Source organism: Scyliorhinus torazame, chromosome 4, assembly GCF_047496885.1.
Source record: "Scyliorhinus torazame isolate Kashiwa2021f chromosome 4, sScyTor2.1, whole genome shotgun sequence".
Lineage (NCBI taxonomy): Eukaryota > Metazoa > Chordata > Chondrichthyes > Carcharhiniformes > Scyliorhinidae > Scyliorhinus > Scyliorhinus torazame.
The window spans coordinates 216,582,972-216,609,806 of record NC_092710.1 but is presented as its reverse complement, the minus strand read 5'-3'; the positions used below and the strand labels follow the sequence as shown (position 1 = coordinate 216,609,806).

Genomic DNA, 26,835 nt, shown 5'->3' with positions numbered 1-26,835 from the left:
TGGGCCACTGGCAGCTGCAGAATTGTATACAAACACAATCTATAACCTCATGTCCCGGATATGCCTCACTCTGTCATTACCATCAATCTAGGGGACCAACCCTCCTTGTTCAATGAAGAGTGTAGGAGGGCATACCCAGAGCAGCACCAGGCATACCTAAAAATGAGGTGTCAACCTGGTGAAGCATCAACATAGGACAACTTACATGCCAAACAGTGAAAGCAGCAAGTGATAGACAAAGCTAAGCGATCCCACAACAAATGAATCAGATCTAAGCTCTGCAGTCCTGCCATATCTAGTCATGAATGGACGATTAAGCAGCTAACTGGAGGAGGACAAATATCCTCATCCTCAACAATGAGGATCCAGCACATCATTGCAAAAGAAAAGGCTGAAGTACTTGCAGCCATCTTCAGCCAAAAGTGCTGAGCAATGATCATTTTGGCCTCCCCCTGAGGTCCCTAGCATCACAGATGGCAGTCGTTAGTCAATTTGATTTGCACCACATGATAGGGAAGGCAATGGAGTAGTGGTATTGTCACAGGACTAATAATCCAGAGACCCATGGTAATCGTCTGGAGACCCGGGTTCGAATCCCGCCATGGCAGATAGTGGAATTTGAATTAAAAGTCTAAATATGACAATGAAACCATTGTCAATTGCGTAAAAACCTGCCATCCTTACCTGGTCTGGCCTACATGTGACTCTAGATCCATGTTGACTCTGAAGTGGCCCAGCAAAATACTCAGTTGCATCAAACCACTAAAAATTCAAAAGGGTTTAAACCGGACAATCACCTGGCATCGACCTAGACACTGGAAACAACAATGTAAACTCAGCCCTGTCGACCCTGCCAAGTCCTCTTTACTAACGTATGGGGGCCAGTCAATGTCCTAGTGACCACCATCACCATCTCTGCCAGTAGGACAGGACATACCCAACAGTGGTATACGGAATAGAGTTGCCCTGTGAGTCCTCAACATTCCCTCCGGATCCCAATAATGTTGTTTTCTCACTTTCGCCACCCTCTGCCCCCTCCCCATCTGTGTGGCTACACCAACGACTTATGTTCCATCATCAGACTTTGTGTTGCCACAAAAATCTCACCCAATAAAATTTACCTCAATGCAAAAAATAAATTCTTCCTTCCACGAAGAGAGTTTCATAATATAGATCTGAGCTCAATTTGGGCTTTTCCCTGAAGCAATGGCTCTTTCTGTTTTCTTACATTTGCGGTGTTCTTCTATTTACTATGTTTAGTTGTTTACTAATATATGTCTTTAGGGTATTGTTGGATTCCCAACGGAGCCACTCCAAACTGAGAGAAAGATCCTAGCAGCCTGTTTTGCTATGTTGCTAGTGGTGAGCTGCTTTAGAAATATTCAGATATTGAGATTAGGGGTAAATTTGCCCCCAGGGAGGTCTCCAGGGAGGCTGACTAGTGTAACACTTGGTAATCCCACAAGGGGACCTAGTGCATTAAAACTGGGGCAGCACGGTAGCATGGTGATTAGCACAATTGCTTCACAGCTCCAGGGTCTCAGGTTCGATTCCCGGCTTGGGTCACTGTCTGTATGGAGTCTGCACGTTCTTCCCGTGTGTGCGTGGGTTTCCTCCGGGTGCTCCGGTTTCCTCCCACAGTCCAAAGATGTGCAGGTTAGGTGGATTGGCCGTGATAAATTGCCCTTAGTGTTGGGTGGGGTTACTGGGTTATGGGGATAGGGTGGAGGTGTTGACCTTGGGTAGGGTGCTCTTTCCAAGAGCCGGTGCAGACTCGATGGGCTGAATGGCCTCCTTCTGCACTGTAAATTCTATGATATTTTCATCAGATGGGCAGGCCAAAGCTGGAAACTGACCATCTGACAATCGGCTCTCCAGAATCAGGGCTGGAGGCCCAGTGCCACAACAATAAAGAGATATTCATGGATCTTATTCAGCTGAACAGAAGCTGGTCACGCGCACCCCAGATCCATCCAAAATGACAATTGGAGCCAAAATATTAAGTGCCAAATATAAAAATTGTTGGAACTGAATTTTAATTGGAACTCATATTTAGTGTGTAGCTTGCCACAGAAACCAATCATTACTGTCACACTGAATGGCAGTTGTTAATATGTAGCCATGCAGTTTTTAAATTGTTTTATTTTGTTTAGATCAAAAATAAGGGTTAAGTTACCTAACTTACCAAGATAGCCAGGAGGGAACTGAAGAAAGGGATTAGGAGAGCTAAGAGAGGGCATGAACAATCTTTGGCGGGTAGGATCAAGGAAAACCCCAAGGCCTTTTACACATATGTGAGAAATATGAGAATGACTAGAGCGAGGGTAGGTCCGATCAAGGACAGTAGCGGGAGATTGTGTATTGAGTCTGAAGAGATAGGAGAGGTCTTGAATGAGTACTTTTCTTCTGTATTTACAAATGAGAGGGGCGATATTGTTGGAGGGGACAGTGTGAAACAGATTGGTAAGCTCAAGGAAATACTTGTTAGGAAGGAAGATGTGTTGGGCATTTTGAAAAACTTGAGGATAGACAAGTCCCCCGGGCCTGACGGGATATATCCAAGGATTCTATGGGAAGCAAGAGATGAAATTGCAGAGCCGTTGGCAATGATCTTTTCGTCTTCACTGTCAACAGGGGTGGTACCAGGGGATTGGAAAGTGGCGAATGTCGTGCCCCTGTTCAAAAAAGGAACTAGGGATAACCCTGGGAATTACAGGCCAGTTAGTCTTACTTCGGTGGTAGGCAAAGTAATGGAAAGGGTACTGAAGGATAGGATTTCTGAGCATCTGGAAAGACACTGCTTGATTAGGGATAGTCAGCACGGATTTGTGAGGGGTAGGTCTTGCCTTACAAATCTTATTGAATTCTTTGAGGAGGTGACGAAGCATGTGGATGAAGGTAAAGCAGTGGATGTAGTGTACATGGATTTTAGTAAGGCATTTGATAAAGTTCCCCATGGTAGGCTTCTGCACAAAGTAAGGAGGCATGGGATAGTGGGAAATTTGGCCAGTTGGATAACAAACTGGCTAACCGATAGAAGTCAGAGAGTGGTGGTGGATGGCAAATATTCAGCCTGGATCCCAGTTACCAGTGGCGTACCGCAGGGATCAGTTCTGGGTCCTCTGCTGTTTGTGATTTTCATTAATGACTTGGATGAGGGAGTTGAAGGGTGGGTCAGTAAATTTGCAGACGATACAAAGATTGGTGGAGTTGTGGATAGTAAGGAGGGCTGTTGTCGGCTGCAAAGAGACATAGATAGGATGCAGAGCTGGGCTGAGAAGTGGCAGATGGAGTTTAACCCTGAAAAGTGTGAGGTTGTCCATTTTGGAAGGACAAATATGAATGCGGAATACAGGGTTAACGGTAGAGTTCTTGGCAATGTGGAGGAGCAGAGAGATCTTGGGGTCTATGTTCATACATCTTTGAAAGTTGCCACTCAAGTGGATAGAGCTGTGAAGAAGGCCTATGGTGTGCTCGCGTTCATTTGGTAAGGCCACATTTGGAGTACTGTGTACAGTTCTGGTCGCCTTATTTTAGGAAGGATGTGGAAGCTCTGGAAAAGGTGCAAAGAAGATTTACCAGGATGTTGCCTGGAATGGAGAGTAGGTCTTACGAGGAAAGGTTGAGGGTGCTAGGCCTTTTCTCATTAGAGCGGAGAAGGATGAGGGGCGACTTGATAGAGGTTTATAAGATGATCAGGGGAATAGATAGAGTAGACAGTCAGAGACTTTTTCCCCGGGTAGAACACACCATTACAAGGGGACATAAATTTAAGGTGAAAGGTGGAAGATATAGGAGGGATATCAGAGGTAGGTTCTTTACCCAGAGAGTAGTGGGGGCATGGAATGCACTGCCTGTGGAAGTAGTTGAGTCAGAAACATTAGGGACCTTCAAGCAGCTATTGGATAGGTACATGGATTACGGTAAAATGATATAGTGTAGATTTATTTGTTCTTAAGGGCAGCACGGTAGCATTGTGGATAGCACAATTGCTTCACAGCTCCATGGTCCCAGGTTCGATTCCGGCTTGGGTCATTGTCTGTGCGGAGTCTGCACGTCCTCCCCGTGTCTGCGTGGGTTTCCTCCGGGTGCTCCGGTTTCCTCCCACAGTCCAAAGATGTGCGGGTTAGGTGAATTGGCCAATGATAAATTGCCCTGAATGTCCAAATTGCCCTTGGTGTTGGGTGGATGTGTTGAGTTTGGGTAGGGTGCTCTTTCCAAGAGCCGGTGCAGACTCAAAGGGCCGAATGGCCTCCTTCTGCACTGTAAATTCAATGATAATCTATGATTAATCTAGGACAAAGGTTCGGCACAACATCGTGGGCCGAAGGGCCTGTTCTGTGCTGTATTTTCTATGTTCTATGTTCTATCTCGAGGGTGGCACGGTGGCGCAGTAGTTAGCCCTGCTGCCTCACAGCGCCGAGGATCCGGGTTCGATCCCGACTCTGGGTCACTGTCCGTGTGGAGTTTACACATTCAACCCCTTTGTCTCCTCCACCACAACCCAAAACGATGTGCAGGGTAGGTGGATTGGCCATGCTAAATTGCTCAGCAATTGGAAAAAAAAGAATTGGGTATTCTAAATTTATTTTTTTACAGTTATCTAGCTCATCCAAGCAAACAACTTCGAAAATAAATCATATTCATAAATGATATTACAAAACTTCAGGCGCGGTTCTCTGGAAAAATTTCGAAGTGGTGGCAAGCGGGAACTGCCGTGAGCTTCCTGGCACTCGGCCTACCAAGGCCAGCAATGCTATTCAACATTAATTGGTCCACTTTTGATGAGGCTTCATAGGCTTCTCGCCACAAATGAAGGCTCGCCAGCTGCTCGCTAACCCGCCGCTAAGAAGGTCAATCAGCACTTGCCCAGTCAACCCCAGCCAGCTCGCAATAATGGTGCCGGGGAGACCGTCCCCAAGATTCGGGGATACAGGTCTGGGAGGCTGCTTGAAGCAGTGGATGCCAGGAGGGATGTCCTGTTCCCCCGAGCGTCCCACAGGGTCAGCCAGAGGGCAGCCAGTGCTGTCTGGGATGAGGTGGCAGCTATGAGCGCTAGGAGTGTGGCCAGGAGGACCGGCCTCCAGTGCAGGAAAAAGGTCAATGACCTACACCGGGCAGCACAAGTGAGTAGACACACATGCCCCCCTACCCGATCCCTTTCCGACCCCATGCCAGCAGTAGATGACTACTTACCTCCTCGGCTCCCCACAGAAGCCCTTCAGCCAAGTTCACGTTTTTGAAAAGGAGTACTAATCGGCACAAGCGAGACCACTTGCTGGGGAGGTCGCTGAATGACGGGAGGCAACTGGATATGGGGTGGCTCTCATTAATCACAGTGGCACTTTGGTTAGCACTGCTGCCTTCCAGTGCCAGGGACCCAAGTTTGATTCCACCCTCGGGTGACTGGCTGTGTGAAGTTTGCACATTCTTCCTGTGTCGGCTTCCTCCGGGTTCTCTGGTTTCCTCCCACAGTCCAAAGATGTGTAGGTTAGGTGGATTGGCCGTGATAAATTGCCCCTAGGTGCGATTGCGGGGATAGGGTGGGGGATTGAGCCTGTGTAAGGTCTGCACTTTCAGAGGTTGATGCAGACTCGATGGGCCAAATAGCCTCATTCTTCACTGTAGGGATTCTATGATTCTATTCTATGATTGATTGTATGGAAATCGGGCCTAAATGATGATAATTGGTTTCTTCACATGCCAAGGCGAGATCCCAATTTCACCTACAGGAGTGGATCAGTTGCATCGCAAACATGTTTGGCGCCTGGCACGGTTCTCGTTTTCTGCCTCTCCCACTGCTATCATATATGCTATGATAAAGCACATCCAACAAAGATCAAAAACCGGATCAAGGGACTTAAAATTCTCCTATCAAAATGGCCTTAATTGATATAACTGAGTGTCAAGGAAATGCATGGTAATTGTCTTTTAATATTGATGCACGCTATGGATGTATCTCTTAATTGTCATATTTCTAGTCTGCTAACGCACATAACCCCATAGAAGGACAGGGCAGCAGATACCTGGGAACATTGCTGTCTGCAAGCTCCCCTCCAAGCCACACACCATCCTGTCTTGGAACTATATCACCGTCCCTTCAATGTTGCTGGCACAGAAACCTGGAACTCCCTAACGGCACTATGGGTGTACCTGCACCACATAGACTGCAACGGTTCAAGAAAGTGGTTCATCACCACTTCTTCAAGAGCAATTAGGGATGGGCAACAAATGCTAGCCTAGCCAGCGACACCAGCCACCAGTGAAAGAACTGAAACAATGTGAAGTTGTGGCCAGTACTTTTGGATGCTGAGGCACTAAAATTATGCATGAGGCTGTTAAAGTAATTATTACTAACAATAGGCATTTAAATCTGAAGTGCACCATGAAGACCACATATCAAATGAGCAGTGCATTGCTAATGTGCCTGGAAGCCAGCTGCACTGACAAAGTGCTTAGTTTTAGCTGGCAAGGCTTGACAATATTTTTCAATTCTTCTTTAATTCCTTGTAAATTGTGTTGTGTGTGCACATGGACAGTTTGATTCGGTATATTACCCACCTTTCTTTTTTGAGTGAGGTTCAATTTCATCTAAATCAGGGAAAAAAACAAAATGAGACAGTATAGTCAACTGGTGCCAATATGCATAGCCTATATTAAAGTATGGAAACTCTACGCATATCAATTATTATCTGATAAAATAAAACATAAAATGTTAACAACCACCTTGACACAGTAAAGATTTGAATTCCAAACCATAATGATATTTTTATATTTTACCTAATTTCCACAGCAAGAGCATGCAACACAAATCCAGCTCACCACCTCAACTCGTTCTCCTCAAAAAAGAATAAATGAAACTAATTGAAAACAATCTCTTCCATCATGTCTATTATAGATTAAATTAAAATAAGAAGTCAACGGTTTTTTATAGTGTTAAATTTTCACTTTTATTGTGCTCGAAGTGTAAGAAGAAATTTGTATTGGAAATAGAAAATAGATATGAACATTCATATTTGTGAATGTTCTACAGTTTGAATATGTACATAAACCACTTAACAGTTAAAATGCTGTTAAATTATGTCTTTGACAGTTTCTTATGCACATTGACATGGAAACAGCAGCATAAGTTGTGTGTCTGGTCCCGATCTGCTTCCGAGCACTGATGCGAGGTTTGAGTGCACCTTTAAGAGGTAGTCTCACAACACCTGCCCTTCACATTAGGTGGAGCATAATTACAGGCCAATAGAAAGTAACGTTTAAAAATGCCCAGATGATTCAAAGAACCTCGTGGGAACTTTATAAATTTAGTGTGGAATCGTTAATATGTTGCAAGAGAAACAATATGGGAGATGTTCTCTTTGTTAATACCTTGAGATGGCCGAAAGGATGACCATGGAATAACTAATGGAGAAAATTACAGAGCGACAGTACGGAGTGTGAAGAATAAGCAGACAGAGAATGATAGGACATCTGGTGCACCAGTGATGAACTGTCTTCGTGTAGAACTGGGTTCTGAAAATAGACTCTGAGATAAACGTGTACGTTTAAGATAGTTAAATGAGGAGTGTTACCATGGATACAAAACTATAGTGAAAAAGCACTGAGAAAGCAAATTGAAGTAACTCAGAATCAGAGACTAGTGATGGAAACCACCTCTCTAATGTTGTTTTGTTGGCTCCTCCAGGTAACATGCCCGAGGACAGCATTGTGACCAAGGATTTCGAGTCCGTGATTATGCTTGGCACAGTATTGCAGTTATTGCCATTTTCTTCTGCCATATAGGTGACCAGGAAACTCTTCTGCTCTTACCGCCTACCATCAGGCACTTTCGAAGGATTTACAAGCTGATAATCCAGCTTTTTGACCACATTATGGACACACCCTCCTGAAGTAAGCCTCAAAAAGCTTTTGAGCAGAGGGAGGGACACTACAACTCTGCCACAAGACCTCATTCTGTGGGAGCAGCATGGTGGCGCAGTGGTTAGCACTGCTGTCTCACGGCACCAAGGTCCCAAGTTTGATCCCGGCTCTGGGTCACTGTCCGTGTGGAGTTTGCACATTCTCCCCTTGTTTGCGTGGGTTTCGCCCCCACAACCCAAAAGATGTGCAGGGCAGGTTGGCCGCACTAAATTGCCCCTTAACTGGAAAAAATGAATTGCATGCTCTAAATTTAAAAAAAAGGCCTCATTGTGCAGACTATTTGGTGGATATACAGCTGCTCAGGAAAAATAAATGATTTGAGTCAGTTTCTGTAGACGCATTATGCCCGGCGCCAATCCAGTTGCGCTGGGTGAATCACACGAGAGTCCCAAATCGAGGTTTGCGCAGGGAGCAACTATTTTGCAATTCAACTGGCCCGCTCCCGATGGCGGGTTCCAGTGTCGAGATTCTCCGACCCCCCGCCAGGTCGGAGAATCGCCGGCAGCTGGCGTGAATCCCGCCCCTGCTGGTTGCCAAATTCTCCGGCACCGGAGATTCGGCGGGGGCGGGAATCGCGCCGTGCCGGTTGGCGGGCCCCCCCCGGCGATTCTCCGGCCCGGATGGGCCGAAGTCCCGCTGCTAGAATGCCTGTCCCGCCAGCGTGGATTGAACCACCTACCTTACCAACGGGACAAGGCGGCGCGGGCGGGCTCTGGGGCCCTGGGGGGGGGGCGCGGGGCGATCTGGCCCCGGGGGGTGCCCCCACGGTGGCCTGGCCCGCAATCAGGGCCCACCGAACCGCGGGCGGGCCTGTGCCATGGGGGCACTCTTTTCCTTCCGCCTTCGCCACGGTCTCCACCATGGCAGAGGCGGAAGAGACTCCCTCCACTGCGCATGCGCGGGGATGCCGTGAGCGGCCGTTAATGCTCCCGCGCATGCGCCGCCCGGGAAATGTCATTTCCGCGCCAGCCGGCGGGGCACCAAAGGCCTTTTCCGCCAGCTGGCGGGGCGGAAATCAGTCCGGCGCGGGCCTAGCCCCGCAAGGTTAGGGCTCGGCCCCCCAAGATGCGGAGGATTCCGCACCTTTGGGGCGGTGCGATGCCGGACTGATTTGCGCCGATTTTGGCGCCGGTCGGCGGACATCGCGCCGATACCGGAGAATTTCGCCCCAGATCTCGCCCAGAAATGGTCAGAAGGTCATTCAGCCAAATTTACATTCATTTCAATCTCATTAATGAGACTGGATGTGCAGCACGGTGGTGCAGTGGTTAGCACTGTTGCCTCATGGCGCCGAGGATCCATGTTTAATCACAGACCCGGGTCCCCATGTGGAGTTTGCACATTCTCCCGCTGTCTGCGTGGGTCTCATCACAACAACCCAAAATATGCAGTGTAGGTGGATTGACCACACTAAATTGCCCCTTTAATTGGAAAAAAAATGAATTGGGTACTTTAAATTTATAATAAAAAATTAATGAGTTTAAAGTCGAATGCAGTGGTCTCCCGGCAATCACCCGACTCCCCAGCGAGAAGTCACCCGGGAGTTGTTTAGTACTCCTTTGTAAAAAGGTGAAGCTGACGCAATGGCTACCGAGAAGTGAGAAGGTGGATATTCCTTTCCAATTACCGGCATGCAGCTCAAGAGCGCCAAATCTGTTTCAGGGGAGTTGGAGTTGTTCGGGGGACTGTAGGGGTGCAGGTCCAGGGTCGCCAGTGGATCGGGGGGGGGGGGGGGGGGTGAGGGTTTTGCGCCTGTGAGGCCTTCAAGCCATTTTTAAATATTGTGGAGACCCATAACAGGGGCAACTACATCTGCAGCTTGTCTGACCTACCAAACTCTCCCAGGACAGAACCCTGCTGCAATTTCTCTCTGAAAATCAATTTCACCCTCTTTGACTCTGAGCAGGCTCTAGCTTCACAACTGAAGGCTATTTAAAATGAAAAATTGGTTTTGTTAGTTGTGAGAGCACTTAACAGCTGCAGGTTGTGTTTTCTGCTTGCTCCTGCTGGTGGCTGCAGATGCCTGGAGGCTGCTGCTGCTGTTTCCTTCTTTATCTGTAGCCAAGGTCAATTTTTTCTAAAATACCTGGGTCCTGCAACACCTGGCTCACGGGGACATATGGGTCCGGATAGCAATCCGGTTTGAAGCGAGAAGATGTTGCGGGACCCGGTGCGTAACATTGTTCCAAATGGGCCACCTGATGACAGCTTTGAAGAAGTGCATTCACAGATTGTTGATGCTTTTGTTGCTGGCGTGATGAGTGCTGCATGTAACTGGCACATCACCATGGGTTAAACATGTTGGGAATCAAGGATGATCAACTGCACCTTAAGTGCCAGTGGATTATGTGAATGCCAGGATTTGGTTCCGGTGAGATTGGCCATGTCTGCACAGCTGCAGCTCCTGGACGGAGAATGGCACTGATACGTGGAACACTTCACACATTAATGGACAGGTCATTTCTACGACAATGTTCTGGACATGGCAACACATTCTCAGGCTTATCCTCCATTTCTGTTGAGGAACCTGCAAGGAATGATACTGTGTTTTTGTTTTGTGAAAATGAGCTGGCATAGCTTTGTATTAGTGCCAATACAGAGCAGGGATACTGTTTAATGGTTAGTTTGATATGTGGAATGTTACATAGTTGATTTTCAAATCTTTGTTACTGTTGACCATTTAATACCAAAATATTCTCAACTGTCAAGTTCGTCCTCAAAGGAACAGTTGCCATATCTGAGAGGATGATTAGTGAACTGCATGTCTTGCAACCTTTGATGCCTGAACAGTGAGCCTGAACTCTACTAGTGTCAGCACCATAAAGGCAGCTGCCAAATATCAAACACTAAAGACCAGGACTTCACCACTGGATGAGCAGAGGGCAGCTGAGCATGGCCTCACTAATGGCTGGAAGAGTTCTGGGGTCTATGAGTTCCTGATCTGGCAAGGAGTGAGTGTGCAGAGCGAGGTTTGCCAGAACAACTGGCTCACTGGATGGCACTTGGAGAAGGAGAGACAGTTATGGTAAGGGTGGGGAGGCCTGGGGGATTTGAGGGTCGCAGGATGTAAGCCCTAACTGATTGTCGGTCTCTCTCCTTCTCCATTTTTTTCCAGTTACAAATGTTTACTGGTGTGGATCCCGCAGAGGCTACCGTCACTGCTTGTAGCAGCCAAGGCGGACAGGGGCTTAAGATGGCAGCAACGCCAATGCAGGCTGGAGGTGGCACTGCATGACCACCATACACCCTGGAGACCCAGCCATCCATCAGGCTGAGGAGGGGGCCAGAAGAGGGCCACATGAAGTTATTGTGAAAATCCCCTATCGCCACACTCCGGCACCCGTTCGGGTGCACTGAGGGAGAATTTAGAATGTCCGATTTACCTAACAGCACGTCTTTCGGAACTCGTGGGAGGAAACCGGAGCATCTGGAGGAAACCCACGTAGAGACGGGGAGAACGTGCAGACTCCGCACAGATACTGACCCAAGCGGGAATCAAACCCGGGACCCTGGCGCTCTGAAGCAACAGTGCTAACCACTGTGCTACCGTGCCACCCAATAAAACTTTCAAGTTAATTTGCATCCACGGTCTGATCATTTCCTGGGACTAGACTGGTTCCAGTCCTATAATGCTCTCTTCCCACATGTGCACGGAGATCTTTTGACCCACTTTTTACAGCGAAGCACAGTAAGCAGTATAACATGGAATCTCCTCGCTCCGAAAGCAGCATCTATATTACAACAGCATCTAAAGAGGAATTTACTTCACAATTTGTGAACTTTAACTAAATTTTAATGATCCTAACCTGAAGATCTGACTGTTTGCAAATGAGAGTGGTATAATTCTATTTTAAGACATGTTCTGCTTGTGAAAAAAAATCCCATTACGTTTATTGCTGCTATGGCCACAGGGCAGGAAGGTAGAGACTTCATTGCTGCAATATAGCAGCAATAAGCTGTTTCAATGAGTGCTTCAATCAGCTCAAGCCCACTCTTGTGCCTTAGAGTCTGTCTTCTTGCACTGTAGCGATTAGTGCTTTACACATCTCTTGGTAACGCTTTTATATGTTCAATGATGTTCTAAGAATTCTGCTCCACTGCAAATTACAGTCATTCCCTACTAGTCAACCAGTCAAATTGCTCAGTAACAATGATCTGCAATGATCCGAGGCAGCAACAGATAGGGCTAAGCGAAAAATGGGATTTCCTTTTCAAAATGAGGTCTTCCAAAATCACGGCGAAATGGGGCATAGTTCCCTCCTGCTTAGAACTGAATGGGCTATATAAGAGATGTGATCAAACTCATTTTGTGTTACTGCCTAAAATACATTTATGTCGCCATGTTCCATGTTCTAGGTCATTCCTTAAAGCATTTTCCTCTTATTATTTGATAATGTTTTAAACTTTTTTTAACATATATTCAGCTGTTGATCATCCAGGTGGAGCTCTGCCTTACACAGTTTCTGAGGTCCAAGAAAGATGGACATAGGAGCCCTGAGGCAACTAGCCAAATGACACAGAGCCTTTTCCCCAATATTGAATCTATTCAATGGAACACCTTCAGCTACTGATGGCCCTCCCCCAAACATTCATTCTCCAGTTTTGAGGCTAAGTGTAATGGTGGGAAGCTCAGGCAATGCCTTTACCGCTGGCCAGAATCATGGGATCCTGGACCACATTCTGCAATTGGAATTTCAGTATTTATGCACAGACAAGTTCCCCTCCAATTCACCCGTAGGCCGGCAGCTGATTCATCTGCCCACCCTGCCCAAGGGTTTAGCTCACTGGGCTAAATCGCTGGCTTTTAAAGCAGACCAAGGCAGGCCAGCAGCATGGTTCAATTCCCGTACCAGCCTCCCCGAACAGGCGCCGACTAGGGGCTTTTCACAGTAACTTCATTGAAGCCTACTTGTGACAATAAACAATTTTCATTTTTCATTTTTCACCCTCAGCTGATGGGTTTGAAGGTCCTGGTGCCATATTTAAACATCAGTCCACAGTCATGGTGCCATATTTAAACATCAGTCCACAGTCATATCGCTGTCTTCAGCTCACCTCTCTTCAGCACAGTAAGATGTCTTACAACACCAGGTTAAAGTCCTGCACTCGTCTCAAAGTCTCTTGCTAACTGTGGACCACCTTGAGCATATCAGTCTTTAGCAATTGGGTTTTAGACTGACATAATCTCATGCTGGCTTGAAGGCCTGATGGGATGCCAACAAGAAGCTATTTTAATGAGCATTCATGAGATGCAAATTGCATTCACGCCACCAGCCAACGGGAAGACTAAAAAGTAATTGGGAGAATTGCAATGCAATTTTACTCCGCAGGCTTCTGGGGCGGGATTCTCCGACCTCCCGCCAGGTCGGAGAATCGCCGGGGGGCGGCGTGAATCCCGCCCCGACGCCCTCTGCCAGATTTTCCGGCGCCGGTTTTTCGGCAGGGGCGGGAATCGCGTCATGCTGGTCGGGGGCCGTTGGCAGTGGCACCCCCCCCCCCGGCAATTCTCCGCTCCGCGATGGGCCGAGTGGCGACCCGTTTTCGGCCACCCGCCGGTGTAAGTCAAACAAGGTGCGTACCGGCGGGACCTGGCTCTGCGGGCAGCCTGCGGAGTCCTCGGGGGGGGGGGGGGGGGGGGGGGGGGGGGCATGGGGAGATCTGGCCCCAGAGGTTGCACCCATGGTGGCCTGGCCCGCGATCGGGGCCCACCGATCCACGGGCGGGCCTGTGCCATGGGGGCACGCTTTCCCTCTGCGTCGGCCGCTGTAAACGTCTGCCATGGCCGGCGTGGAGAAGAACCCCCCTGCGCATGCGCTGGGATCACACCCCCACATGCTGCCGCTCCCGCGCATGTGCCAACTCACGCCGGCCGGCGGAAGCCCTTCGGTGCCGGTTGGAGCTGCGCCAACCCCGCTGCCGGCCTAGCCCCTGAAGGTGCGGAGGATTCCGCACCTTCTGGGCGGCCCGACACTGGAGTGGTTCACGCCAATCCGCGGCACCAGTACGGCCGCCCCGCTGGTTAGGGGAGAATCCCGGCCCTGACCTTTTGGTTCCCACTAGATTCTCCGCTCCCGCCCGCCACCAAACCTGCTGCAGACGGGATGGGAGAATTCCACAGACTGTGAACCTGCTTCTCCTGCAAACATGAAAGAAAGTCTGACAAGGGGCTGCTGCTTTGGCCAATGTCAGCAGCTCCTGTTTGTTAGAAGCTGCTTGTTTCAGTGTTAGCAGATGCTCAGCAGCACTGAGCCATCCTGAAATGTCAGTAAGTGCCCTGGACATACACCCCTCCCAAGCTCAGCAGCAGCATGCACCCTGAGGCTCCTTGGGCTGTGGGTCTGCCGGAGGGTGCAAGGGCAGAGGCCTGTCCTGAGGTTTGGCCGTTGCATTTACTTTGCCAGAATGTATGAAGTTATTGAAGCATTTGTAACACTGAGTCCAGGCTCTTCTCATCTCACTCGGCATCAGGATCTTTTTCTTTGCACGTGGTGACCTCCTCCTGCCATTGAATGGGAAGAGGACCACACTCCTCTCTTTCATGGGGCCTCCAACATAAGATCCAGATCAGCATCGAGAAAATGAGTGGCAGCCTTGTCCTGTCAGGCCTCTGGCTCTCCTGTGACATTGTTTCCCTCTGGTGCTGTGGAAGGTTTTGGCACAAGTCGGCAGATCTCTTCCTTAGGACCACCAGTAGCCTCAGTGAAGACTGCCACGAGGGTTTTAATAAATCCTACACTTCATCTGACCCACCTCCCTTCTCCACCACCCCACTCCCCACCAGCTCAAAATGGACAGGAAACCTTTCTTCATATCAATTAAAGCTCATCCCAGTGAAAATCGTAACTTGAATCAGTTTCCCATCAAAGGCAGGTTCCTGAGCTGAAAACAATCCTAATCCTGTTTCCTGCCTCTCAATGGTGAAAATCCAGGCCATTGTTTGTTCCTGAATCACAGAGCACGATTCTGCGGAAAGATTTCTCAGTGTGGTAGCGACCGGGAATTATCGTGAGCTTCCCCGCGCTAGGCCCATGAGGCCGGCAATGCTATTCAACGTTAATTGGTCCACTTCTGACCAAGAGGACTGGCCTCCAGGCACACCAGGCAGCACGAGTGCGTAGACACCAACGCCCGCCCACACCCAAGACTTTGACACCACACGAGCATCCACCCTCAGCTTTCCATGAATCCCCAACCCTCTCTCCAACCCCACTCTCCATTCAAAACCCCCTCAAACCCTTCCTGCAAATCCCTCCCCTCACCACTGTGAACCAAGTGTGTGGCTAATGATGCTCTCTCTGTGCCTCCTCAGGAGAAGCTCTCCCACAATCGCCGGGAGAGGGCCCAGACTGGCAGAGGCATGTCAGACCTAAGAATCCTCACCTCCTTCGGGGAACGGAGGTGATTAGCATTCCGAGGATGGAACGGTCACTAACGAGGAGGCTGATGGATGCTGCAGAGATGAGGAACCACCTGGCTCCACCCCTCGGACCAGCCATACGTGAGTAGTGATTGCTTACTGACTGACCCATCCCTCCCACTGACCACATGTCCATTCTCCCGCAGGTCCTCCAGCCGAGGACGCTGGCCCATCCTGGGTGGCAACCTCTCCAGCCTCCCAAGAGACCTCCTCAGAGGAGAGCTCTGAGGATGCCACTGTAATAGTCGCAGCACAGCTGTCATCCCCAGCCTCCACCGGTGCAGATACACACACCTCAGTGGCCAGGCATCTGGGGCACAATCTGGTGAGCACCTCACTGCTGCTGATGTGCATCTGGTGAGGGCAGGAACCCCCAGGCGAGACAGCAGTCAAAGGGCCACTGGATCCCAGGACCCAGCTGAGTCCCAGCCTGATGCTGAGCCTGTGGAAGAGATCATCTTGGAGCTGATGGATGCGTTAGGGTGCGGCTGGGATATTCAGAGGAAGATGTCAGTATCACTCCAGCAGGTCCATAGCTGCTTGGAGGAGTTCCAGAGGCTACAGGCGCAGAAGATGTCGCTGGCAATGCTTGGCACTGAGGCCAACACTGCTAGGGTGGTGACCGCACTGGAGAGCCTGGTGCACGATGTTGGCACCATCAGTGGAGGTGTCCAAGGCGTTGCTCAGTCAGTGGCGGCCGTGGCTGTGGGTCTCGGCAGAATGTTTGACTCGCTGGGGGATGTGACCCAGTACCAGGCTGAACTTGATGAGATTAGGCGGGACATGTCCCACTCTCAGATGGGCATGATTGAGGAGCTACAGAGCTTGTCCAAGTCACAGGTTGGCATAGCTGAGGCACTGCAGAGCATGCAAACCAGTCACTGAGGAGCATTGCCGAGAGAGTCGACATGATGGTGGTGAGCATGGGAAACCACCACGCACCGTGAGGGGAGTGAGGAATTGTTACATACAATAAACACCCTTGTGCACAACCAGTATGATGCTCCTGTCACTTTCTTCTGCAATGCCAACCTCTGAATCCTTGGCCTATCACTCCAGGCATTCCCCCTCCCTCTGGCACTCACCTACCCTCCAGCCATGCACATATCCCCAGAGCTGTGCTCCAGCCCTGGGTATTTAGATTTTGGCTGCTCCATGTGTGATGTTGCCTCCCTCAGTGTTTAAGTACAGTGTCCATGCATCAAGGTGTGACTGGGATGCTAGGCAATGACTTCCACATGCTACATAGCCCGCCTACCCACGGGAATTCACTTGGATTGTATGAAGTGCTCACTTAACCACGATTGCCAATTCCCCATTAGTAATAGCCTTCAGCTGCATGGCCAGAGGCCTCATCAGTCGATGGGGTTTATGGGTGGTCGGTGGGGAAGGTGGGCAGGGACAAGGGTTGCCCCCAGAATGGGTACACACGATCCAGGGGTTGGCATGGTGCCACGAGTGGTTGCCCCCCCCCCCCAAGGCCCCCCGCCCCCCCCGACCCTCCCATAGTGGCCCACGCCTGTGAGGGATACCTCACCCCCAGTCAAGGGTCACCCAGCCCTGCCGAACACATGGGTGGCAAGCCCAGCCCCCCGGGCTCTTTGCCTGGGAGCAAAGATGGCTACTCACCGCCTGGGCTCCCTACAGAATCCCTTCTGCCAGGATCATGTTTTCAAAAGGAGTACTAATCGGCGCCAGCGTGACGACATGCTGGGAACGCCACTGAATGATGGGAGGCCATTGAATATGGGGTGGCTCTCGTTAATTGTATGGAAATAGGTTTAAGTGATGATAATTGGTTTCTCACCATACTATGACGAGATTCCGATTTTGCCTACAGGAGTGCGCAGTTGTACCGCAATTGGTTTTAGTGCCTGGTGCGGTTCTCGTTTTTTGCCTCTCCCGCTACTCACCGGCCTCATTTCACACGAGCGAGAGCGCAACAAGGCCAGAGAATCGCACCAATACAAAACAGCAAGCTCCAAGATTTCAATGCTGATGGAAGCTAACTTAGCTGATCCGATCTGATATTGAAACAGGCTTCATTGCCCCTTGACTGAAAGGGAGACCCATATCATCTCCATCACAAAGACTTCCTACATCTACCTCCATAGCATCGTCTTTCTCTGCCTCAGCTTCATCGAATCTGTGTTAAAATGCTCATCCATTTTTTGTTACGTGCAGACTTGACGATTCCAATGTTTTCATATTTTTATCCCTCCATGATTTGAAATGCATTCACAACTCTGTTGCATGCATCCTAACTTGCAACAAGTCCCAGCCACCCATCATTCTTGCTTGCTGGTGTAAGTTTTCTCAGTCTGGATTTTGCAGCGAAGGAGGAAGTCCAGCTGCCTGGACTGAAAGCAGGAGATATTGCCACTTCCGAGGGCAACACATCCTTAAGGGCTGCTTGTCTAATCAGAGTGTTGGCATCCCAGCAATCTCAGCCGAGCCACCACTAGCAGTAGCCATTATTGAAGTTGCAGTTCATTGGAGCGGGTGCCTCAGTGACTGGGTGCCCTCCTCGAAGAGCATTGAGGTAGGTTGGAGGGCGCCAGAATCAGGCAGCCAGTCCATGCCGAGCAAGAGGCGCGAAGCATCAGTCGCACCATTGCCATGAGGTGTAGCCATTTCCACCAGCGGAACCTCCATAAGTCCTGGAGTACCCATGAGGGAAGGCCCCCACCCTTGCCCCGTATCCCTACTCCTCGCTCCCCTCTCCACCTACCTCCCACCACCACTACCCATTCCTCCCTACCTGCACCCCCCCCCCCATGGCCAGAACCCACTGGAAGACCACTGGGTCATCTCCCCGGGTGGTGGCAGACCCTCTCGACACATGAAAATGCCCATGGAGGTGGGAAGTGGCTAATAATTGGCGATTTATGTGGCTCAATTGACCTTCCAGTGGGTGTCCAAACCACCACCTTGGCTATAACCAAAAAAAGGTCCATCCTCCAATTTCACCATCGCAAGTTCAGACTATGAAAGATTTATTTTATTTATCGTGGCTTGCGCATCTCTTTAACAATGGTAACTTTTCTGAGGAGTTTACAGAATCCAAGTTCAAAATGCATTCAACATTCATCAAAAAAATGTCAAACAAAATGCATTAGTTTTTCATTAACACTCACATGCAATTAAATTTAGAAAGAAAACTATTTATATAAAAGATATGATGGCATCAATTAGGTAGAATACTAACTATAAAAGATAACTTAAAATAACACAAGGGCATTATAATCAAAAATAATCATTCCTTTGACAAGATATCTTGGGTATAATTCTTCAGGTTCCCAGTGCAAGGATCAATGTGAACAAAAGCATTGTATTTTTAGCTTTGTGATTATTTTCGAATATGAATGAGAATAAAAGTAAGCGATTTGTACGAGACAGCTGGTATAACAACCTCAATATTCATTCAAACATTTTGACAGCATTTAGGAACTGGCATTTTTCTTGTGCGTTCTATCGTGTTTTGTTATGTCCGTTTCAGTATATATAAGTTAAATTCTATGTTATTATGTTTTTATAAGTGATTTTTTTTCTTTTTGAAGTGGGAGTTAAATTTAATTTATTGAAAATATATTTGACATGAGTTCTGTGGCTTATTTGAAGCCATGTTAAAATATATGTTTGTTTCCCCATGTCAAGGTCATGAGGAACATTAACAATATTACTTCTAGTTTATCCTGTGGTTATTTTCGACAAGGTTGCTATTACCCTTCATTCCAGTAATCCATTCACAACCTGAACTTGCATAGCCAGATTTTGATTGGGATATTTGTTATGAAATATATGTTGCAAATTTAAAGCCTTACTCACTGAAGTTATTTTGTGCTGATGGCAATTAATGAATGGAAAACCATTACAGTCATAAATATGAATTCATGCTATGCACTATCTGCAGGAGAAGTTTCAAGCGAGGAGCCTGAATTTGTTCAATTCTCCCTAAGCTTATGAACATAACTCTACATATTTATCTCTGCTTTTCCTCCCACCCTCACTCCATTTATGAATGAAAGTTGATTTCACAAAAGGAAAGTATTTGTGCTAAATAAAAGAAACATTTTCATAGTTTTTGTATCTTGGTACTTCCCAATTAAATGTGGGCTGGGATTCTTCATTCTCCACCAGTGCGATCGGGAACCCCGATCAGGTGGAGAATGGAGTGTCGGTCGAAAAACGGGATCGGTGCCAGTCAGCAGGCCCATCCCCCCAGTCTCTGCAATTAACTGACTACAATCCTGATTCTTCCCCCTCCCCCACAGTAGCAAATGCACCAGGCAGGCTTTGGTGTAAGTATGAACAAGTACAGCCCTGACACATTGGACCCTGATAGGATCAAGGGGGTCATCCCATTGCTTATGTGTCCCTCTGCCATTGCCAGGCTGCAGAGGACGTTCCCCAAGGATCCTAGGGGTTGGGTGGGTGAGGGCTGTGTGTGAGGATTTGACCATGGGAACCCCCCGGGATTGGGGGGTGGGAGGGTGAATCCTGTGTATGGACTGCCCCTTCCAGCCCTGGGCAACCTGAAGATTACCTTTGGCATGGTGATCTCAGGCAGCTCTCTGCTCAACTGCATCCTCCCAGTCAGACTTTTTAAACTCCTCACCTTGAACAGTTCTGCCTGCCAGCTGCTGAGCAGTCCAGGCAATTCAATGAAGAATCAGTGCAGAAAGACTTTCTCGGGCAAGATCTTTCTCGGGCGAGATTCTCCGACCCTCGCCGGAGGCTGGCGTGAATCCTGCCCCCGTCGGTTGCCGAATTCTCTGGCACTGGATATTCGGCGGGGGCGGGAATCGCGGCGTGCCGGTTGGCGGGCCCCACCCCCGGGCGATTCTCCGGCCCAGATGGGCCGAAGTCCCGCTGCTAGAATGCCTGTCCCGCCGGCGTGGATTAAACCACCTCTCTTACCGGCGAGCCAAGGCGGCGCAGGTGGGCTCCGGGGTCCTGGGGGAGGTGCGGGGCGATCTGGCCCTGGGGGGTGCCCCCACGGTGGCCTGGCCCACGATCGGGGCCCACCGATCCGTGGGCGGGCCTGTGCCATGGGGGCACTCTTTTCCTTCCGCCTTCGCCACGGTCTCCACCATGGCGGAGGCGGAAGAGACTCCCTCCACTGCGCATGTGCGGGGATGCCGTGAGCGGCCGCTGACGCTCCTGTGCATGCGCCGCCCGGCAGTGTCATTTCCGCGCCAGCTGGCGGGGCATCAAAGGCCTTTCCTGCAAGCTGGCGGGGCGGAAATCAGTCCGGCGCGGGCCTAGCCCCTCAAGGTTAGGGCTCGGCTGCTCAAGGGGCGGAGGATTCCGAACCTTTGGGGCGGCGCGATGCCGGACTGATTCGTGCCGTTTTTGGCGCCGGTCGGCGGACATTGCGCCGATTACGGAGAATTTCGCCCCTCATTCCTAACATCTGCTCCCTCAGCCCTGTGCCTTTGAATCTGCAATGTTTTGAAGTGCAAAGCCTTCCTAGAAAGCTCTCAACACTTGAAAAGGCTTCAAACCTGCACAGATCCTTTGAAATGCTCAGCATCCATTCAGTTTCACAGCACAGTACCTTTCACGAGCCTGTGATTGACAGATTAATGGTTCAGATACAGTTGTTGGGGATTTGTTTATTTATCATTCACTTCATTCTTAGCATCTGCAGTACGCTCCATTGATCCTAACCGCAATGTTTCTAAACAATCGGCAGCTCCTGAACACTTCAACAATGCTAAGTGCTTTCTGTGGTTACAAACAAGGAAATGAAACGACTTATTGCTTTGAAGTGGCCACCCTCATGTGATGTGGTGCGTGTGTGTGGGCGGGGGGGTATGCGTTATTCCCATTGTGGGCGGGGGAAGATGTCCCTCCATGAGGAGGGGTTGGGGCGTTTCCCCTTGTCAGCTGTGAGGGGGGGTGTCAACATTTGCGCTACATGGAGGGGGGGAGGGGGTGGAGGCAGGCCTGCCACTGGACTTTGGGATTGGGTGCCCGTTCCGAATGGCAGCCCAAGTCGGAGAGTGTTGGGAATCCGACGCACTCGCCGCTCTACACATATTTACATGGCGAAGGATTGTGACTCGCACCTGGGTGTCGCTCCTGAGCGTGGACCAGTCCTGAATCTCCACTAGCAAGAGAACCTAGACTGTGGAATGGTTGTGGCATAAACTAAATGCTCAACTATACTTAAAAATTGGCCTTAACCTGAACCTTAGAAACCCATCTCCCTACTGAGTCTGCATGACTCCACCAGCCTTTCATCTAACACCTCTGAATTAGATTGCTTAATTAATGCCAAATCTCTCATAGGATTCCTTACAGCAGATCGAGATGTTCATCCTCAATCCGAGGGGTGAAAAGGTAAATCCTAATCCATTATGCTGAACAATTTACAATCATCAAGTCCTGGCATTAGCAGGGATCAGAATTTCTTGTGTTTTAAAAAAAATCAAATTGCTAGTTTTAATATTGTAAATATTTGGAACTATTGAGAGTCAGGAGAAGAATGTCCTCTCTTTAAATAGCAATAAAGTAGATAAGTACCACAGAATTTTCAGTGCAGGAAGCTTTCCAAGTTCATAAAAATCTCAATTGCTCACTATAAAAGCTGAGTGGGCAGAAATATTACAGTACTTTAAATTGTACGAGAGGAATAAAGTAATTCTGGTTACTTCAAACAGGCTGGACATAGAGCTTGATCATATTATACTCATCTTAATATAAAATGTATCAAGTATACAAGTGTGTTTATTCGGAATACCTTCATCCATATCGTCATCAGGGTATTCTGTTGTTGTTAATATATCATACAGTACAGATATAGAGCCATAGATCCAATCTGAGGTATCTTCCACAGCCTCATCTATGACTTTCATAGGGTCTGAGCTTATAGCTTTAAAACCTCCTAAATGCATATAAGGAAAGAGCAGTCAGAAATAAAGAAAATAGTTCAGAGATTAGAAGGACAAAATGGAACACCTGCAAAATAATTTATTGTTTGAATTCTTTTTCAGAGAGACAAGGATGTTATTTATTGTAAGTTATTATATGTACAATATCATATGTACATTTAATAATTGTCAGGGAAATTTAATTGAACTAGTTTACCTGATGCAATGGTAGAAATTAAAAAGCCTTGGGTATTAAATGAGACATACAGGTATGAACACTATTTCAATGAGTTTAGCCATGCTTTTTGAAGAAAGCTATTTATTTCTAAATACAACTCCGTTGCTTGAAAAATCCTGTAATTTCTCTTGCGAGCATAAAAAAATGATTTGTTTTGAATATCATAAAAATTATCAGGAAGAAAAAGAAGGCAGCAAACAGACATGTCCCAGTCATAGCTGAGGACAGACTCCCATAACTTGCAACACCTATTTTTCTGACACTGATCTTGCTCCATTTACAAAAATACTTCCGGTTTCTTTTGTCCGAATCGAAGCAAACATGTCATAAATTTCAATTTTTCAAATGGGATAGAATTTTTATCTGTTAATTCCGTCAGCAATACACAGGCACACAGAAAAATTAAGTGACAGCTGGTGTGAACCTAGAAGAACAGATGAGGCAAAACAAATGGGGCAATGCAATTTGTGAAGGGTGTTTTTTAAAAAGCCAAAATAAGAATTAAAGACTCTTTGGGCTTGATTTTCATGAAGACTCCATGAAGAGGTGAAAATGGTAACTGGGACCCAATTCCGGAGTTCCCAACCCCATTCCCTGGGTTTCTGATTATTGGCAGTGTCTTTTAAGGGTGTGGGTTAGTTCAGGTTATGAGCCTGCACCTTGCACTCCCCACCTAGCTGACTCCATTGCGGGGATAGGCATGTCCAAGTCCTTTGCACTTTTCATAGAGTCAGGCAAGCTTTTCAAAGAGCACTGGCTCACGGCATCTCAGCAGTGTCATGAACCATAGTTTGCATGGGCAAACCTTTTGTAAAGTAAGTTCAAAAGTTCTCCCTCATTCCCCATACCAAAATATGCATCCTACCCACCTACAATGGCCCCTCATGCCCACACCAAGGTATGCCCCCACTCATCCCCTATGGACCGCCGTTTCCCTAATACCAAGCTATGACACTTTCATGCCCATTCATCAACAATCTGTATGGAACCATTGAACCCTAAAGCGACAATAGGATGTGTAAGATATGCTTTACAGATGTAATTCATTGATAACTTTCCACTTTCTTAAAAAAAACGTTCTACTTTATCTACAGCTCAATAAAAATGTCAGTCATCCAGACCCTTTAACTATCAATAGGTGATACTGAAAGCACTTGAAACCTCTTAATTTTGTATGAATAAACTTAGTGCAATTGACAACATAGATCAGAGTGCGAGAGTTGTCAATCAAGCAATGTTTTCCCTGGCACTCAGCTGTTTCAATACTCTAATGGATGTCCGGGCTCTCAAGTAGGAATGCACAGCGAGGCTTGGCTGAGAGAGCAGAAAGCCATGTGCATGCGGAAACAACTGAGCCCCAGGGAAAACATTCTTTGATTGATATTTCTGGCTCTCTGATTCCTTCTATCAATTGTATAATGTTTATTTACACAAGAGGTTTCAATTACCTGCAGTTTTAGCTATTGATACTATCAAAAGGTCTGGATGATTGACACATTTATTGTCCTGTAGTAAAAGGGAGTTATTTTAAGAAAGTGGAAAGTTATCAAATTAATAATTTGGTTTATTAATGCTTTTGCTTACATTTTATTTTGTCAATGTAGGGTCCATTGCTTCTACCCAGTGTGTAGTGGTGAGTGAGCATGGAATGCAATCAGGAGTGGGGTGTCATGGGGGGGGGGGGGCATGAGTGGCTATCGAGAGTGAGTATGGGGCATACCTTGGCATTGATGTATGTGGGTGGGGGGCATGAGCTGACATGGATGGAGCATGAGTTGTGCGTGTGTGTGTGAAGTGGTGTGAAGGGTGAGGGCTAATGGACCTTGCTTTCTTCATTATAACTGAGCCAAAAATCCATAGCACCAAGATGGGCTTTTCAAACAGCCCATTCAGCACCCAACCATAGCTGCCTCTTTGCTGGACCGGCTGGCACGCCTGCAGCCCGCGACGTCCCATTCCCCCAATGAAAACCCCATCCTTTCTGGCACTTCCACCTGAGGCAGCCAAGACGAGGGGGAATTTTCCCGACTCTCACTGCCCACTTTGAGGATGAAAATCCAGCCATTAATGTTGATTTGCACATTCAGCACATGTCATTAACCTCTGAAGCGGACCGCTACCTAGTTTGGAACCATTCACATGCTAATTCCATCGCTGTCAATGCAATGGCAATCAGGCAAGTTTTTTAACCAGTGGATGGTTTGCTTTACCAAGTAGTTAAAATGGAAATCCATCCCTACGTGTTTTGAATCCATGGTGTACACAATAGAAAAGGCACATAAGAATCTGTTGTAGGATTGAGGCTGTTATTATCCTCAGGGGTATTTCCACTGTAGACTGTGTGAAGCCCCTGCACATTTTCACCATCAAGCAAAGGCACTCCAAAGGCAAAAGCAGCAAAACATATCCATGCATCCCACTCAATTGGAAAACATGCAATCACCATTCAAAAAATCAAAAGCACACTGTTAGTTTCTAAGTATATCAATGGACGTTAGGAATAAAGGAAAGATTCCTAAATCTCTTTGATCAGTAAGTGGGCATATACAGTCTGTCGTCGCAAGAATTTATTCCTTCAAGGTTAAACTATGAACAGCATAAATTTATATAATCCATTTTCCGTGCACTGCAAATATACTTCCCTTCAAGGAATACAAATATTTATTGATTACACTTTTTAGCTAATGATATGCCACAATTCTTTGTAAATGTATTACAATTTGTCACTTTGATTTGGGTGATAAGTCTAAGTGTTAAGAGTTCCTTGAAGGCAATGCCAAGATTTTAATGAACAACATTAAATGAGTCCTTGCCTCCAGGGCTTTTTGCTTCCTTTAGTACTTTGCTGTCATCAACTTGGTGCTTTCCTGTTAGGACAGAATGCATTAGAAAGAAAGGGAGAGTGAAGAGTTAATGCAGACATGCACCATCGGAAAAGTCAGAGAAATTGTTTAGACCGGTCAATGCAGTACTTGATGTGTCAGTGACTGCTAGCAAAATGTAGCAAATACATAGACACACAAATTAACACTTTCGACAAAACATGAGTCCAGGAATGATAACAGTGAGCATTTAAAATTCAGTTCCACTCATTAAATCAATCATGAAGGCCTCATTGTATTATGCATTAGGTCAATTGTAATAACTAAGGTGCAATTTCTCTTTTTAAAAGGATTAATGGATCTATTAATACTGCAGATCTCCTGTTCTCTAGTTTAGAAAGCAAGGAAAATTCTACCTAATGTATCAAATCAAATAATTTAATGTAATTTTGCACATATTCAGTTGTTTGTATCTTTCTTGGAAAAAGTCAAAATAAAACATCAGATAAATATATATTGTTCATTGTTTTTACATTAAACAGAGAAAATTTATAAAATTATTTAGAATTACATATTAATTTGTTATATGATCATAGAATCATAGAATCCCTACAGTGCAGGAGGCTATTTGAACAATCAAATCTGCACTGACCTTCCAAAAGAGCCCCCTACCTAGGCCCACTCCCCTAGGCCCGATCCCCACAATTCCACCTAACGTTGGACACTAAGGGGCAAATTAGCATGGCCAATCCACGTCTTTGGACTGTGGCAGGAGACTGAATCACCCGGAAGAAACCCACGCAGACACGGGGAGAATGTGCAAACTCCACACAATCACCCGAGGTAGGAATCGAATCAGGGTCCCTGGCGCTCTGATGCAGCAGTGCTAACCATTGTGCCGTTGTGTTAATGTTACAGACTATGGGGCGAAATTCTCCGGAAACGGCGCGATGTCCGCCGACTGGCGCCCAAAATGGCGCCAATCAGACGGGCATCGCGCCGCCCCAAAGGTGCGGAATGCTCCGCATCTTTGGGGGCCGAGTCCCAGCATTGAGGGGCTAGGCCGACGCCGGAGGAATTTCCGCCCCGCCAGCTGGCGGAAATGGCCTTTGTTGCCCCGCCAGCTGGCGCGGGAATAACATCGCCGGGCGGCACATGCGCGGGAGCGTCAGCAGCCGCTGACAGTTTCCCACACATGCGCAGTGGAGGGAGTCTCTTCCACCTCCGCCATGGTGGAGACCGTGGCGGAGGCGGATGGGAAAGAGTGCCCCCACGGCACAGGCCCGCCCGCGGATCGGTGGGCCCCGATCGCGGGCCAGGCCACCGTGGGGGCACCCCCGCGGGGTCAGATCGCCCCGCGCTCCCCCCAGGACCCCGGAGCCCGCCCACGCCGCCTTGTCCCGCCATTCAAAAGGTGGTTTAATCCACGCCGGCGGGGCAGGCAATTTATCGGCGGGACTTTGGCCCATCTGGGCTGGAGAATCGAGTGGGGGGGGCCCGCCAACCGGCGCAGCGCGATTCCCGCCCCCGCCGAATATCCGGTACCGGAGACTTCGG

The 26,835-nt window shown here is 48.0% G+C and overlaps 1 protein-coding gene across 1 annotated transcript in view; it reads right to left on the bottom strand.

Moving 5' to 3' along the window:
* The window catches only part of LOC140411474 (triadin-like), a 134,015-nt gene that overhangs the window by 5,686 nt on the left and 101,494 nt on the right, over window positions 1–26,835 (bottom strand). The window contains exons 4-6 of the mRNA XM_072500571.1: window positions 25,270–25,323; window positions 22,089–22,232; window positions 6,562–6,591 (exon numbers count right to left, since the gene is read on the bottom strand). Coding sequence (XP_072356672.1) covers window positions 6,562–6,591; window positions 22,089–22,232; window positions 25,270–25,323 — 228 coding nt within the window. The remainder of the gene's footprint in view (window positions 1–6,561; window positions 6,592–22,088; window positions 22,233–25,269; window positions 25,324–26,835) is intronic.